Source organism: Halichoerus grypus, chromosome 12 (assembly GCF_964656455.1).
Source record: "Halichoerus grypus chromosome 12, mHalGry1.hap1.1, whole genome shotgun sequence".
NCBI classification, from domain to species: domain Eukaryota; kingdom Metazoa; phylum Chordata; class Mammalia; order Carnivora; family Phocidae; genus Halichoerus; species Halichoerus grypus.
Genome location: NC_135723.1, coordinates 36,093,537 through 36,111,431, shown reverse-complemented (window position 1 = coordinate 36,111,431; position 17,895 = coordinate 36,093,537). Strand labels below are relative to the sequence as shown.

Below are 17,895 nucleotides of genomic sequence, written 5' to 3'. Positions count from 1 at the left end.
AATATTTTATATGGTGACCCAAAGCGTACATAGGTACCCATGTGTGTTTATTTATTATTATTATTGTTGTTATTAAATTTTAAGTAGCTCCACACCCAACATGGGGCTTGAACTCACAACCCAGAGATTAAGAGTCACCCGCTTTCCCAACTGAGCCAGCCAGGCACCCCTATATGTGTGTATATTCATATAATTGAACTTCCCATTACGTTATTATGTTAAAATCCTGGACCTAAACCAATAAATTGATTTTACAACTTAAAGATGAGTTACAACTCAGTTTGAAAAACACTGCCCTACAGGCCACCATATTTTCATGTCTAGTCTTATCCTATTTCCCGAACTCTATATATATCCAACCACTTCCTCAATATTTATTTTTAAACATTTATGAAGTGTTTGCATTTAATGGGTCTGGATCCTTATGTTGAAGGTCTACCTCTCCTCTCCAAAAACTACTCGTTTGCAGTCTTTTCTGACACTAATAGCAACCCATTCTTCCATTTGCTTATGTCAAATAACCTAGAGTAATATCTTCCCCTGAAGGGCAAGCCCTTGCCCTTTTTCCTTTTTATTTCTTCCTCCTGTATCCAGTTACATCTGCTGAGAAGGTAAATCTGTGCCAGGATTTCACAATATTTCACCAAATGGGTCCCCTGACCGTGGGGGTGGCAGGACTGAATCAAATCATCTTCTAACTCAGCAGAGCTGGAAGCTGGGCAAGCGGTCTTCACACTCCTACCAATTCTTCCTGGCCACCTCTTTGAAACATTCATTGGAGTAACTGACTTTTTCTCTCTCGCATTCCGCTTTCTCAAAACGTACTCAACCAGGTACCTTCATGATTTACTCTCTCACTTCCTTCAGGGTTCTTCTTTTACCACTTTAAGAGGTCTTCTGTGATAACCTTATACAAGTAACAGCATGGAATTTCCTAACAGTTCTATTACCCAGGTTTGTTTTCTTTTCACAGTACTTAACACCATCTATACGGGGTCTATCTGCACAACCTAGAATATAAAGTGTATGGGAGCAAACACTTCATCTCTTTTTACCTCTGCTATACCCTAACTAATACTTAGAATACTGTCTGGCAATGAAACGTAAATAAATGTCTATTTTCAGTAGTAAGCACACAAATCACAGGTTGAATCTAATATGATCTATATTGGGAATCAGTACTCCTAACTGGGCTTCTTCTATACACCCTGTGCTTTTGAAACAAGGGTTCTCAATTTTTTTCCAACATCCTATCTGAGAGTATAGGGTAGAGCTTAATCCTATCAGTACTGGTAGCTAATGTCAACAATCTACATTATTCTAAGGATCAAGCTGGGCCACCAAACATTGTCTCTTGGACCACAGTACCTTGGATGTCTTTGGAACAGTTTTCAATGACCTACACACTTTGGTGCTCTGCTATCTGCTTAGATGACTGATGCCTTACAAAACATATTTATGGGGCACCTGGGTGGCTCAGATGGTTAAGCATCTGCCTTCAGCTCAGGTCATGATCTCTAGGTCCTGGGATTGAGCCCCCCATTGGGCTCCTGGCTCAGCGGAGGGTCTGCTTCTCCCTCTCCCTTTCCTCCTGCTCATCCTTTCTCTCCCTCTGTCTCGAATAAATAAAATCTTTAAAAAAAAACATATTTATAACATCACCATTATCATAGTAATGACTACTTTAAAAATTTCATTTATGAGTCTTTATCATCTGCTAGGTGGTTTATGTTAGATTAGTTCACTGAATCCTTATAAAAATCACTTATTCCTATTTTTTCCCTCTTTTCACACAGAGAAAATTGACTCAGAAGTTAAGTAACTTTCCTAAGATCATAAATCTAGTAAGCCAGAAGAACACAAATTTAAAGCATGGTATATCCTATACCAAACCGCATGCTCTTAATTGCTATGATGCCCAGCTATCACATTTCACTTGAGAAATTTTTGTAGGAGCTAAGTGCAAGAGAAAATCTGCATTTCTCTAAAGAACCAGATAATGAGAGCTATATAAGCAATGGTGCCTCACTTTTTACTTTGTTCTCTAGGAACCAAACATTCAATATAAATACAGAAGTGATTAAGTTCTACGGCTCGTATATTTCCTTGGGTCTTAACTTCCTCTTCTAATTTATGTTTAACATAATTCCTTACGTATATCCTGTATACCTTATCAATTCTCCTCCTTTAAAGTGCACATATCCACTGGGATTGTTATACTGGAACAGTTGAAATATTATAAAAAAGCAGAGAAAATCAGAATTCAACTGTTCCAATATAAGAACCCAATCAGGTATACGCATTTTTTAAAGATTATTTATCTATTTGAGAGAGAAAGAGAAAGAGAGTGTTTAAAAAAATATCTCTAGGCATAGCAGCTAAGAGTATCTATAGTTAACATCACAGTGACTTCTCTGGGAAGAGATAGACAAAGAGAATATATAAAAGACTAACCACCTTCTATCTCATTTCCTACCATATTCCCCACCTTTAAGGGAGGCCAAACTCCATTACAAGGTACTACTCACAAGGTAACAAATTTATAAAGACTTGTTATGGCATTCTGAAAAGTTTTTCTTTTTTTTTTTTTAAAGATTTAATTTGTTTGAGAGAGTGCGAGAAAGAGAGAGAGCGCACAAGTGCGCACAAGCATGGGAGGGGCAGAGGGAGAGAGAGAAGCAGACTCCCCACTGAGCAGGGAACCCAATGTGGGACTTCTCCGCAGGACCCTGGGATCATGACCTAAGCTGAAGGCAGACGCTTAACCGACTGAGCCACCCAGGCACCCCTGAAAAGTTTCCAATTACTATTCCATATCAAGAAAAATATGTTTTTCGTAAAGAAAAGTTCACAGAACATTCCACTTAAAGGCAACTGAGGTTGATACCAGTAACTGACAATTTAAAGATAAGCTATGTAATAAAACTTTTAAAAATGAAAGTGCAGGGGCACCTGGGTGGCTCAGTCAGTGGAGCATTTGACTCTTGATCTTGGGGTCAGGAGTTCAAGCCCCATGTTGGATACAGAAACTACTAAAATAGTTAAAAAAAAAAAAAAGTGCACTATCAATAAAATCTATGTTTTTTGAAGGCTTGAAGGGAATATAAACCGTAATAACCTAACAAACTATAAACTTACCTTAGCTACTTCTTCTTCTAATCGTTCTTGGTATTGTTTTTCCAGCAACTTAACCATATTTGTTTCCTGGTTCACTCCAAAGTCACCAGAAAACTAAATTAAAAAGCAAAATATAACATACTTGTTTATACTAATTATACACCACTTATTTTTAAACTTCTACCCTCAAATATCCTCAAAAGATCAATGTTTCTTAGAAAACTTCTGAGAAGTTTTAACAAGTTTTGGTTCTGCTCTTAATTAAAAACAATAATTCTGGTGAATAATTCTAGTGTATAATTCTACTAAATAATGTACTTACTACACTGAACTTAATGATGCTAAGTGAGAAATATAATTACATATTTTAATTACTAATATAGTTCTATGGTGTGATAAAAACACTTCTTAAATATAATTAAGTATCTAATTTTAAGAATGTTAACAGTGGCTATCTTTGCTTATGAAATTATAAGCAGATTTTATCTTCCTCTTAATATTTATTAATACTATCCAATTTTCTACAAATACAAATTACCTTTATAACTAGAAAAAACCATAAAGTTTTAAAAAATGTAAACATATTCTCAGCATCAAAGCATTTCATTGTTTACCAATTATCTGAATATTCCATATAGGATGAGTGTAGAAGAATCAAGATACGTAGCCAACATCTCTCCTCTGTATCCAAAACAAGAGAAAGCAATGATCTTTGTTTTCTATAGGAGTTAAGAAATTAAAAATCTACTGAATTAAGATCAGGGTTTTGCAGTTGTAAGTTTCAGAAAAGTGCCCATGAACTGGGAGTATATACAATGTTGAGGACAGGCAGAATGTGGCTTAGCCAGCTGGCCCATACTGTAAAAGATGAGGGGCTTTTATATATCAGATGGCCTGTGCTGAAGGAGGCCTTGTCTATTGTCCCAGCCATAGCATCTTGAATTTTGAGGATTCCTAAATACTATTCTAGAGGTGGTCTGGCTCAACTTCCTATGGTGGCAAGAAAAGTTGTTGGCAAGGGCACTGAAACTAATTTGTTACACAGCTAATGTTATACAAAACAAGACACATTTTAAAATTAGAACATACTTAGGGGGAAAAAAACCCTCTCAATTTTAACTGTGTTAGTCCTATGCTATGAAAATACATTAAATTTCTTTATATATTCTTCTGGGTCTTTTATATAAGGTATTATCCTCTTATTATGCTTACCTCTCAGCAGCTATTAATTGAATACTATAGACATAAAAATGACAGTAAGAAAAATAAAATCAGTGCACACAACAGTTTAAAGATATAATACCTCTATTGTACCATCAATGTTCTGGTTTAGACAACTTCCAGGATATATTGTTTTCCGGACATCAGATTCAGTAATTACCATTGAATCAATGGAGAAACTAAACATAAATAAAAGAGAGTGAAGGAATTAGAGTTGTGAGTTTTACTGTTAGTCCAAATTTACAGCATGCATAAAATGTGTATTAGGGCAGGGGTAACAAAGATGACAGATCAAGAGTTACAGGTATTGTGACTTAAATCGTATTTTTGACTAATTTTTCCATTTAAAACTAAACTACCACAATTGAATGAGAGAATATTTCAACAGATCACCATTGAATTTTATGCCATTTTATAAAGTGTATTACAAATATATGATGTAGAGCTATTTACAGGTACAGACATTTTTAAAAAGTTATCTATGGTATTACTGAGTAGAAGTCTGTAAAATCTCATTTTTATTAAAAAATTATTTATACACAGACACAGAAAAAACTCTGGATGAATATATGTCAAAAGTAACAATGATTACCTCTAGCGGAACTGGGGAGCAGAGGCAAGAAAAGGAAGATTCTTAATTTATACAGTCACTTCCAGATTTTGTTTTTAATCTATTCATTTGTCTTTTGGTATTCATGTCTTTATTCTGTATTGTTTGACAAGCATTATTTTTTGAAAAAAAATTTTCTTAGAATGCTTAACTTGGGTCATAAAAACAAGGTAAGATTAATATTTAGCAACCATGGGATAAAGAATAAAGGGGCAAATTATAATTTTTTCTGGCTAATACAATTTCTCACTTCTATTTTCATGTGCACCCATGCTGCCTTTATTCCACCCCCTTTTGCCCAGCTCCTCCTTTCTCTCTTCTATCCTCTTCTTTCATTCTGTCCCAAATTGGCCAGATGCAAGTTATCATCAACCCATTTAATAACTTGCATAATTAACCCCCTACTGACAGACATTTGGTTGTTTCCAAATGTTCACTATTACAAATAATGCTACAATATAAATCCTCATAAATATATCTTGCACACATTTGTGGATTTTCTCTATGATGATAAATCTTATAAATAACTGTTAGGCTTAATATTTAAAATTTTAACATAATGCCATATTCCAAAAAGTTACATTAATTTTACTCCCATGTATGTTTCTTCTCCTGTGAACTGCCTATTTGTGTTCTAGGTTCATGTTAAAATGATTGTAAAAACTTATCTCCCTTTTGTTTCTTCTCTGCCCTTTCCTGGTTCTTCTGTCTCACAATTTTGTCTGTTTCCTCATTGCTTCTTGCATACACTCTTCTGATCCTTGGTTCCATGTTTTGATTCTTTTTTTCATAGCTTAGAAAGCCTTCCTAATTATTTATCCAGCTGTTAAGACCCAAACTCTAATAAAAAATGGTACTTAGTCCACAATGACTCCATTCTATAGCTTTACAGAATTTGGAACTGTTTATCCCAAATTCAAAAAATAATCTGGCTAAAACCAAACTCACTGCTACCCTCTTATAATTAAGGTCCTACTCCCCACTGGCCTTACTTCTCTATTTATATTAACATACCATTATTCTCCATATTCTCTAGCTCAAACAACACAGGGTCATCTTTGTTTTTCCCCTTCACTTTGTTCTCAACATTCCTTCTATCCCAATATCTGATATTCATCCCTTCATTTCCATTTCCCCTGGAACCACTCCAATAGGCAATTACTACAAAAATGTGCAGTTAAAGATGCCACACAGACATGGGTTTAAATTCCAGCACTTCGGTTCTATCACCATGTTATATTCCTTAACCTACTACTTCTTAAAAATTATTTTGTAGTAAGTACTATTTCAATGATTAGAAGTCCCTTGAGGGAAAAGGCCACTTTATATAGATCTAAAGCTTCCTCCATGACATCTAGCCAAGGCTTATTTCTGTCACTATTTCATTTATTCCTCACAATCTTGATAGTACTTTTATTGTTCCTAATATTACTTAGATATGTTAAAATAATCTGCCCAAGATCATATAGCCAGTAAAAGGTTAAATCAGGTGTCAAATGCAGATCTGACTCTTAAGCCAATAGTCATTCCAAGAGGCTCTAAGAGACCTTTAAAAGGCTTTTAGTATACCAGCTCCAAATATATGTTAAATGAATGACTCAATTATTTTTTAAACTAGCTCAAATCTATCTTAGAAGAACAGAAAACTCTTTATTCACATATTCTTTATTCAAAAAGTATCATAATTGTATCCAAAAATGTGATGACGTTTACAAGAAATAACTCTGACTCATCACTATTAGTAGGAGTGAACATGGGTCAGTAAACCTCTTTTTCGGGGGGGGTAGAAAACTAATGGTCTTAGTGGAAAGGTACTGTCAACACACTTCCACTGACATTACAGAAACTCTGAGAGAGGGTGGTAAACTGACAAAAGCTCAAATGCAATAATTGCCAAATAAGTCTCCATTTCCAGAAAACTCCCTTTTCTTCATGCTTTAGAGAGAAAGCATCACTAATTAAAGGAAGGCTACTTGAAACATTGTAGCTGATTATTAGAGACTTCCTGCTATCTACTTATTTTCTTTCATATCAGAAAACCCAAAGTAGTAGTTTCTAAATGTCAATCCATAAACTATCTGCAACAGAATTATCTTGTTACAAATACAAATGTCCAGGGTCCATCCCAAAGCTACTGAGTCTGACTCTCCAAATGTATAATCCAGTAATCTAATTTTAAGTATTCAGAAACCTCTGGTGTTTCTGATGCATGGCCAAGTTTAAGAGCCACTAATCTCAAATAAGATGAAAGCTTTATAAGTCTGTGCCAAGGCTGGGTGAATAATTCCAAGGCCTACATACAGACTCCGAATAAAAGAAGGAGAAACAAACTAATTCCAAAGAAGTGTGGACATTTAGTATTTTGTCTCAAAGGAAAAAAATCTTTTTTTGGCTTGAGGTTCCATTAATAAGTGCCTATGAAGATATCAATCCTAGAACAGCAGAGCCAGCCAAAGTTAGATTAAATCTCTGAACATTTTATAGAGGTAGTTTAAATATTAAAGCATACTTCCTAAGTTATGAGCTGTTCTCTCATTCATTTAACAAATATTTATTGAGCACCTACCATGCAGAAGGAATTATTACAAGGTGTGGGATACATCAATGACTCAGATGGACAAAAATCCCCACTATTAACAAGGTTTAAGTCTTTCATAAAAGGCAGACAATAAAGCAAACAAAACAAAGTCCCCTACAAATATATATAGACTTGTTTTTTTTTATTTTATACATATACAGCTTTACATATGTAAAACAGACACTATTAAGTAATACAGAAAAAAAATGAAGCAGGAGATTAGTGTACAGAGTTCTAAAGAACAATTTTAATTTAAATTGGGTGATCAGTATAGGCCTCATGAGAGCATGATATCTGCATAAAGACCCAAAGCATGCTGGGCATGTAAATATCTGGAGAAAGAGCATTCTAGGTAGAAGAAACAATAATGAAAAGTCTCTGAAGCAGGAGGATTCTGATGGTCTGAAGATCTCAAGGAGAATGTGTGGTGTGAGAATAGTGACAGGCAAGTCAGTAGGAGATAAAGTCCAAGTGATCACAAGGAACCATCATGGACTGAGTAAGGCATTGTTAGGACAGAAGAGCACTGGACTAACATGATCAGTCTTAAATTTTAAAAGCAAATTTAAAAATTTTAAAAGCAAAGTTGTGGAAATGAGTTGAGAACAGACTTTAGGAAAGAGTTAGGGTAGAAACAGGGAGATCAGTTGTTGTAGTAACCCAGGTGAGAGATGATGGGCAGGGAGCTAGTGAGAAGTGGTCCAGTTTAGATGTATTTTGGAGGCAGAGATAACAGGATTTCTTGATAGACTGGAAGTGAAGTAGGAGAGAAAGAAGAGTCACCTCAGATGGAGATGGCTGCAGAAGGAGCAAATTTCCAGGGAAAGATCCAGAGTTCTATTTTGGACACAGTGAATCTGAGTATTAGACAACTAGGTGGAGAAAGTCCAGCCATGACTGGAATGATCATATCTTATATTTCTTGGGTATGCCCCACATCAAGTAGTAAAGACCAGGCATGTGATAAGTAACAAATACATGCACACTCTCTGATTTAATCCAACAGATTAACAACAACCAGAATCTTTATAAAATAAAGGTGTAAGTAAAATCTCTATAATAGAATGTCTTTGGTTTATAACAGCATTTACTTCAGACATTTCAAAGAATTATCTTCTGTTCTTATTTCTTGATAATGCGGCATGCTGTCTCTTTCAAGCAACTTTGCTTAAGTTACATTTTCTACTGAAAAACAATCATGCTATGATTGTTACTAAGCTATAAATACTGCTGAATGAAACTGTAAATGGATGGGTACCTTGGCTGAACTGTGGATACAGTGACAGCTTGAAGCCTTTCCTGCAAACAGTGGATCTCTGCCCCATAGTTTTCTTCAGTTTCTTTCAATTGTTGCTGCAAAAAGGATATGAGGTTTTCTAATTCTTGAACTTGTCCTTCAAGTTGTTTAATTTTTTCAGAATCTTGCAGAGATAACTTGCTTTCATGACAGACATCTAAGTTATAGGAAGAGAAGAAAATACACATTTCAAGGCAAATTTCTTACTGAGGGGCGCCTGGGTAGCTCAGTCGTTAAGTGTCTGCCTTCAGCTCGGGTCGTGATCCCAGGGTCCTGGGATTGAGCCCTGCATCAGGCTCCCTGCTCCGCGGGGAGCCTGCTTCTCCCTCTCCCACTCCCCCTGCTTGTGTTCCCTCTCTCACTGTCTCTTTCTGTCAAATAAATAAATAAAATCTAAAAAAAAAAAAACAAACCCCAAAAAACAAACAAAAAAAAAAACCCCATAAATTTCTTCCTGAAATAGCACAATCACTTTTTTTGTGTGTGCAGAGATTATTCATTCTTCTTTGAAAAAATAATGCTTTTTTAGTAGTAATAAGTTTCAATTTAGACTCATTTTGACTGATGAAAACAAAAAAAATGAACAGTGCAATTCAAGATCATTTCTTCTATCTTCACGTCTGTAGTGCCCCTAAATGTACGAATAGCATGTCTTTAAACGGAAAACAATTGCGACTCACAGAACAAGTGAAAAGGAGTCAGAGAGAGGAGCAGTCCAAACCTTCCACTTTGAGAATGGGCAAACTGAGATGAAAGGGATTATAGTGAAATGCCCAAGACCACTAGGTTGTTTCAAATTTTAAAGTAAAAAATCAAATGACCAAATATTTGATATAAAAACACTACACCGTGGTAGATAATCAAAATTTACCAATGTCTCGCAAATTGGTCATCTGAGAGGCTGATAAAAACTCTGTTTCCTCTTTTGGTAGGTTTCCTTCTGCAAACTCAAGTTTCACATTATCTGTCTGCTGTCCCTGAATCTATTAAAAATAACAGAAAAGGAGTGACATAAATATATGATCCAGCATTTTGAAAACTGTATTAAAGCAGCTTTACACTGTAAATGTTTTCATTCAAAATCACTCAGAATTCTAAAACACTGATACAAATATTTTCCCTTCCAACTTATTTTTTGCTTTCTTCTGACAGTGATTCACATTCCCTTCACAGCACTGCAATTATATTAGTAAGTATATTGTTCAGTCATACCCAGAAAGTTCATTTTAATAGAAAAACAGAAACTGCACAGAATTTTGGTATAAAGCTCATATAATATTTATAATGTGATTTGGGCTTTGGAATTTCAACTCATACCCAGTAAATTTTATGTTTATCAATACTTGATAAAGTATTCCACCTGAGTGGCGCCTGAGTGGCTCAGTTGTTAAGCGTCTGCCTTCGGCTCAGGTCATGATCCCAGGGTCCTGGGATCGAGCCCCCGCATCGGGCTCCCTGCTGGGCTGGGAGCCTGCTTCTCCCTCTCCCACTCCCCCTGCTTGTGTTCCCTCTCTAGCTGTCTCTTTCTCTCTCTGTCAAATAATAAATAAAATATTTTTAAAAAAATCAAGCTTCCTTTAAAAAACAAAAAATTTATAATATAACTTTATGAATCTCTGGCTATAACCTATGTACCTCCAGGAAACTGACAACTGGTATGCTGTTCTTTATACAAAAGTAAGGAAAATAATGAAAACAGATAAATCTCAAGTTGTTTCCTTACTATTAAAATTAGGCAGCAATTTGCCAGATGCGTATGTGTATTAATTTAGTTATTCATCAGATACTTAATAATCATCTACTACACGACTAGCACTGTGACAAGGGAAACTAAGACAAAAATCAGTTAAAAAAAAATACGGTTTATCTGCCCTCACAGAATTTATCAACTAGTGGGGGAAATAAAATTAAACAATTAGAGGGGCACCTGGGTGGCTCAGTCGGTTAAGTGTCAGACTCTTACTTTCAGCTCAGGTCATGATCTCAGGATCATGAGATCCAGCACCACGTCAGGCTACGCACTGGATGTGGAGCCTGTTTGGGACTCTCTCTCCCCCTCTGCACCCCTCACCCCCTGCATCATCCTTCTCTCCGTCTCTTAAAAAAAACAAGAAGCACTAAACTATAATTTACTTTAAGGGCAATAACAGAAAGACTGATGTGTGTAATTACAGAGTAAGTCCAACTTGACTTGGGCCTCAATCGTTTTGGGCAATGATTAGGAAAAGCTGTAAGGAAGAAAGAGTAAGCATTTGTGAAAGAACAGCCATCCTATAACTACTGAAAACAATGATCTTGTTGAGAGGGGTTTAATTTGGATAAGGATGGGGGAAGATCACTAGAAATAAGAAAGATCTAGACTACAAAGCACTTTAAAAAGCAAGAGGAGAGTCTGGACTTGCTATACTAGATGAACAAAAGATACCACAAAAAGCAGGTGAGCAACAGGATAAAAGCTATTTCTGATGAAGGCTATTTCAGTTGGTTATTACTTTTATCAAGTCCTCTACCTCATGCCTAACTGCCTGAGTACATTTCAACAGAGGACCTTGCCTCTTACTTCCCAAAGAAAATAAAGCCCATCAGGTAAATTCTTCACTTTCCAGCCTAACCTTTCTATTCCTTCACTTAATTCATTCAGCAAACATTTATTAAGCCTTTACCATGTGCATAACCAAGCACCATGCTAAGAAGAGGAAATAAAAATAAAGAGAAGACTCTCTCATTCTGAAAGGCTTAAAAGCTAGGAAAAGAGTAAATAAATAATTATAATAACAAGAAAAGTAATAAATGCAAATTTGTATAAGGAGCTATGGGAACAGGGAAAAAAGACAGGGGTCATGGAATATTTAAAATAACAGAAAAAGATAAGTGTAATAAGCAAAGGCTTGTACAGATGCTAAGAAAATGGAGGAAGAAATGCCGAAGTCTAGAAAGATAGGTAAAGAGGACACAAAGGAAGTAACATTTGAACCAACTAGATCAAGTAGGAACACACCAAGCAGACTGGAGGTAGATGCACAGTGTTCAGCAGAAAAAACAACATGCAATAGGGGTGTGAAAGATCAGGGTGCATTTGGGACACTCTAAGTATTTCAGTAGGGCTAAAATGAGGAGGAGGCTTGGAAGATGAAGCTAACAGGTTAGGCAGTGATGTATGGTAGTGCCGAGTGTGATCCCAACCAACCTCTGGGATACCTCTGTGGTTGTAGCTACCTTACTGGGTTAAAAGGTGAAATTCACTTTTTCACTTTTTTTTTTCTGGGGAGAGCTAAAGAAGTTAGTGCGGGTGTTTGTGTTCCAGATTAAGCTTCCCACATTCTGGCACTGGGGAAGGGAGGTGTGTGTCTCATCAAAGCAAAATGTTCCCCACTCACCGTCCTAAAAGGAAAGAGGCAAAATGACAAATCACTCACTCACTCACAAATCCGTCACTGTGGATTACTTACTATAAGCCCTCCTACACTATTTAATAGCTTCAACTGTGTACTGACATAGGAAAAGCAACATTTTTAAAAGAAAGAAAACAAGGAAGTAAGAAAACAGAAAGGAAATCTGACAAGAATTCACTGCTGTTAATGAAATTGAAGTAAAAACTTGGGGGAAAAAAAGGAAATCCCCGCTGACTTTTGCCAAAGAAAGCATAGTGAAGTGTAAGTCAAGAGCTTGCTTACAATGGGTAGAAGAGAGAGAAGAGATGGGAAGTTCCGGCTGCAGTTTATTCTTTTTTTGAAAGAAGGTGACAATGAAGGAGAAAGAGACCACAAAGGAAGATACAGGATTGAAGACTGGTTATGTTCTAAATAGGAGAGATGTGAGGAATGTGTTAGGGGAAAGGACAGAAACAAGAGAAAAAACAGAGACAAAGGAGCTGAAATCACAGGAGAGAGGGAAGGGACAGGTTATCAATCTTAGAGGAGGTAGAAGGGGATACTAACAAAAGCACAGGAAATAAAATAACCTTGGTTATGAAAAGGAGTAACATCTTCTCAGACAGAAGGAAAATAAATTAGGGTATTCACAGATTTAAAGAAATATGTAAGGTCTAGAGGCAGCAGGTTGAGATAATTTATAACTGATAGCTCTGATACTTGCAGAGAAATAAGAGATAAGGCCAACTGCAAAGACAAAAAGGGGAGTAAAAGTGGAATATATGACTTGAGGAGAAGTTGTGAAGTTGGGAAATACTGAAGGGACTATGAGAGGATAAATGACCAGAATTGTCAAGTGATCCACAGGGTCCAGCTAATGTCAGACCATGATTACGTGGTGTCACTAAACCACATCCGCATCTAATTTTCTTAGCAGCCCTCAGTAACCCAAGTATGAGTAGAGAAAAAGGTTCCCTGGAAACAGGATGAGGGCAGCAGAAAAACAAAAAATCCAAACTGCTAAGATTACTGATGATTCTGAATAGGGTTCAACATTTTGGCTATGAAGGGAAATAGAAAAGTAATTATTGTAGGGAAATGTAGAGTTAAAGAAGGATTCTTTAACCCTCCCTCCTACAAAGTCATCTGTAAGATACTGGGGTAGGTTCATAAGTTTTAGAAAAGGCAAGATAAAGTTTGCTTACTTGCACAGGAAGAGAAAGAGAAAAGGAACGAGGGAAAGGGGGAAGGAAAAATAGGGGAAGACAGAAGGTAAGAAAGAGGGAGGGGAAGAGAAAGAAAAAGACAAGAATTTCAGCTACAGCATCCCTCATCACTGATAGAACTTTCACTCCCTATGAGTTAAATCTTTTAAATCCACCCAATTTAATATAATGACATCAAAAGTATCGCAAATAAATAGACATAGAGATCCTTCTGGATTTTTTTTCTACAACATGAAGATTACAACATTTATCTTTGCCAATATATGCTGTTTATCTTCCTGATATAGTTAATAAATTATACTATGCCATCTATACTCTCTGAGTTTTATATGCACACATTTCTAAAACAACTACTTGAAAGAAATTTGACATATATAACACGTTAGCTATGTTCTAAACAACTACACTAATTCCATTTTTCTCTAAAACAGACCCACTACTTTAAAACTGTTAAATGTAAAATTAAATACAACTGTTTCACCAAGTTTACAATCTGACATTTTATGTTTATTTTATCAGGATTTCCAAAACTCTCTAAAGGGGTAAATAAATATTCAACTTGCAGAAATTCCTTTAGCTCACTGATACTATAAATACGTCACTTTCCCCCATCTTTATCATGTTCACTTATTTTAGAATTCCTGGTGAAGCTTACAAAACAGCACATAATACAATAAAAATAAATGAAAACATAATACATTTTCCATTTCACAGACCTTACTTAATCGTGTTTGAAGTACCAAGAGTTTGTTGTATTCTTCTGTTACTTTGTTGAGAAGAGTTTGCATATTTTCTTGCAAGTCTAGATGATAAACAATTATAATAATTTCATTTCATAGTAAAAGTCTGCTTCTTTCAATAAGTATTATTTATCTATTCATAACTTTAGAAAATTGCCTGCTAAAAGTAAATTTCATATATTTAGTTACCAAAAAGTTCAATCTCATTAATGTAAAAGACCTGCTACAAAGATAACTTGATGATTTCATATTAAAATATGTTAATATCTTTTGGTATTCATTAATTTGTATACATTTTGTTCATTATTCATATAAATGGACAGGGGTAGAAAACATTTTACCTCTAAAAAAATTAATTGAGATCATAATTTGTAAAAATAAACTAATATAGGATTCTTATTAAGAAAGATAACGTAGGTCTTCTTATTCTTTAAAAAAAAATCACTGACATAAATGTATTTAATACAATAACTTTCAAAGTTTTGGATCTATGGTGTAAAATTAAGGAAAGAATTATGAACAACGAAAAACATGGGAGTAGAGGAATAAAGGATAAAGAGACAAGGAAACTTGCAGACATCTTTGGTTCTCTTTATATCACAATTACTGCATTACAAAAATAAAAATCTGTATTAAATATAAGATTGCATGAATCCAAAAAGATATTAAGTGATTGAATCATGATTTAAAGTAAAAGTTTATCATTAAATGACTTAAGAAGATAATGTGGTCAGATTTTATTACCTTGAACTTCGTATCTATAATCTTGCAATTCTAGTTCTTGATTTTCAGAAGTGTGAACACCAGAACTCTCTCTCTCTTCTACATTTACTTCACATTTTAAAGCAGGAGTATAATGTTCACCAAGGACATTGCAAAAAGTCTATTAACAACAAAATCAGGTATTTTACAGAATTAAAATGTTGATGTCTGCCTTTGAAAATCATTAAACATTATTTTCCTAAATGCAAAAGACAGTCAAAATGGCAGAGAAAAATCAGTAAGAAAACACCCTTCCATGCACCCTATCAGTCTGCAAAAGAAACAGTCAAGTCTAAATCTTCCTCTCTTTATATAGGACATGACATTCTTCTTACAGCAGGAAAATACTGACAATCTTAATTGCACAAAACTATTTTTTCTGCTTCTAATAATGAATATAGCTTGTACTTTAATCTACCATTTTCTAGCTTGGATCCTAGATTGACGTTATCTCTGTAATGTTAACTACCCTTGAAAAAACACCAGAAAACAAGGGCAGAAGTTAAAAAATGATGACCCCTATAGGGGCGCCTGGCTGGCTCAGCTGGTAGAGCATGTGACTCTTGATCTTGGGGTCATGAGGTCAAGCCCCATGTTGGGCATAGAGCTTACTTTGGGGGAAAAAAAAAAAGTGACTAGAAAGTAGTCTATAAATTCTACAGAAATTATAATATATGGAGATGCCTGGGTGGCTCAGTCGGTTAAACGTCTGATTCTGGATTTTGGCTCAGGTTGTGATCTCAGGGTCATGATATCGAGCTCCAAGTTGGGCTCCACGCTCAGCAGGGAGTCTACATGAGATTCTCTCCCTCTCCCTCTGCCCCTCCCCCTGCTTCACACACTCACTTGCTCTCTCTCAAATAAATAAATAAATCTTTAAAAAAAAATTATATGACGTAGGAAATTACATCCATATACTTTTCTATAACACAAAGGTAAGTATTCTGTGCTTTATACATACAAATAAAAAATATTTGACACATTATCCTGGTTTTTCTCCTGAGCAACAAACAATTCTACCATCATTTAAAAACAATACATGACCCACAATCATTTGAGAAGCCCTCAAAATAAGATTCACCTTTGCCCCACATACAACTGGAAACAACTTCTAGACTTAAAAACCAAATTGATTATTGCTATTTCTTGAGATTTGCTTAAAAGTTAAACCATACTGTCAATGAATAATTGAATTTATTAAATTTTCAGCACAGTTCCTAAGATGAAATTTTATCATGTTAGAGCTCATAGAAACCCCATTTACAGATGAAGAAACAGACTCAAAAAGATGAAGTAACTAGTCCATGGCAACATCAAAAATTAGTGACAAAACCAGGTTTCATGAAGAATCCCAGAGGACCCCTCTATAAGAACAAGCTGATTCGTATTTCAACTTGAGATTAGTGATCAGGTAAAGACAGTAACAAAAGGAAAGAACTTATAATGTCAGCTTATAAATGAACTACTGTGACTTGGGCCCTCTTTCCATTATTTACTGACTATCAACAATAGATATGAAAGGACAATGCCTGAACCCTTTGGCAGAGGTGGTGTAGAATGCTGAGTAGCTGAATGAAGAGAGGCCTTAAGTGTGGTTATTTCTCACTTTTTGAGGTTTTTTGCAAAACATTTTTTGAACAATATTATGGGAAATCAGAATCAGGGGCACCTGGGTGGCTGAGTTGGTTAAGTGTCCAACTGTTGGTTTCAGCTCAGGTCATGACCTCAGGGTCATGATATCGGGCCCTGAGTTGGGCGCCCTGCTCAGTGCAGTCTGCTCAAGATTCTCTCTCTCTCCCCCCCACCCCTGGTCTCTCTCTCACTCTCAAATAAATAAAATCTTAAAAAGAAAAAAAAAAAAGAATCAGTAAGGTAGCTCTACCTGTCCCAACTAATACCACCCTCTTCCCCCTTCAATTTATAAATACAAAAGCCTGGGATAAGCCAAAGCATATATTTTAAATTTTGAACTATTTCAAATATGAAGAAAAAATAACTACCTACCTTAAACAAATAGTAATATTTTGTCATATTATCTCCATGTTTTTTTAAAGAAATTGAACATTACATAGAGATTTGAAGCTCTGTTTTAAGTACTGCCTACCCATTTTCTTCACCTTTCTCCTCACCCAAAGGTAATTACTCTAGCATACATGCTATATACGTTTTTCTTTTGAGATTTATTGATATTAATACAGATATCAAACACTGCTAAATGGAGTTCCACTGCATGGAGGTAACACAATTTATTTATTACCTTTATTCATAGTAATCTGAGTTGTTTCCCATTTTTAACTTAAAGACACTTCAGCAATGAACAGATCTGGTTGTGCACAAATGCTTGGGCTATGGGATGTATATAACTTCAAAAACAGACCTTGCCAATCTGCTTCTCAAGGTAGTACTTTCCCACTAGCAGTATATAAGAGCTTCTATTTCACCCCATCTTCACAAATATAATTATACCTGGCATAATTAGGGTTTTTAGATTTTGGCAATCTGAACTGTGAAATTTTATCTCACTGGTCTTGTGCAACCTCCCCAAATTAGTAATCAGATACACTCAACCACTAAGCGGGCAAGGGCAGGAAACAGACCTGTCTGGGGTTCTATTGGTCCACTCTTTTTTTTTTTATTGTATTAGGTATACCTTTTGTCTGTTCTACTGCTAAGATAATTTACTTCAATTTCTTTTGTTTCAAAAGATTATCAGGAAACATTTAAATGTTCATTTTAAACTTAAAAACTCAGGAATATTTTCTAAGTGCAGTTCTGAAGTATAGCATTTCTTGTCTAAAAGTACTTTTTAACCAATATCTTACCTGTGTAAAATAAGAACATTCTTCAGACACTGCCTTGCGTAGTTTTCCAATGAGCATTTGTAAAGGCTTCGCTTCACCACCTAATAGAACAGATACCGCATTAAACATTTAATTCATATACTTAAGTACTATTATCATATTAAACCTATAT

The 17,895-nt window shown here is 35.4% G+C and overlaps 1 protein-coding gene across 3 annotated transcripts in view; it reads right to left on the bottom strand.

The window, feature by feature from the left end:
- The window catches only part of AKAP9 (A-kinase anchoring protein 9), a 197,807-nt gene that overhangs the window by 81,289 nt on the left and 98,623 nt on the right, over positions 1-17,895 (bottom strand). For all 3 annotated transcript variants that reach the window (XM_078059240.1, XM_078059241.1, XM_036113321.2), the window contains 7 exons: positions 17,745-17,824; positions 14,905-15,043; positions 14,137-14,222; positions 9,695-9,806; positions 8,785-8,980; positions 4,421-4,517; positions 3,139-3,231 (listed from right to left, as the gene is read on the bottom strand). In XM_078059240.1, the coding sequence (XP_077915366.1) occupies positions 3,139-3,231; positions 4,421-4,517; positions 8,785-8,980; positions 9,695-9,806; positions 14,137-14,222; positions 14,905-15,043; positions 17,745-17,824 (803 nt within the window). The remainder of the gene's footprint in view (positions 1-3,138; positions 3,232-4,420; positions 4,518-8,784; positions 8,981-9,694; positions 9,807-14,136; positions 14,223-14,904; positions 15,044-17,744; positions 17,825-17,895) is intronic.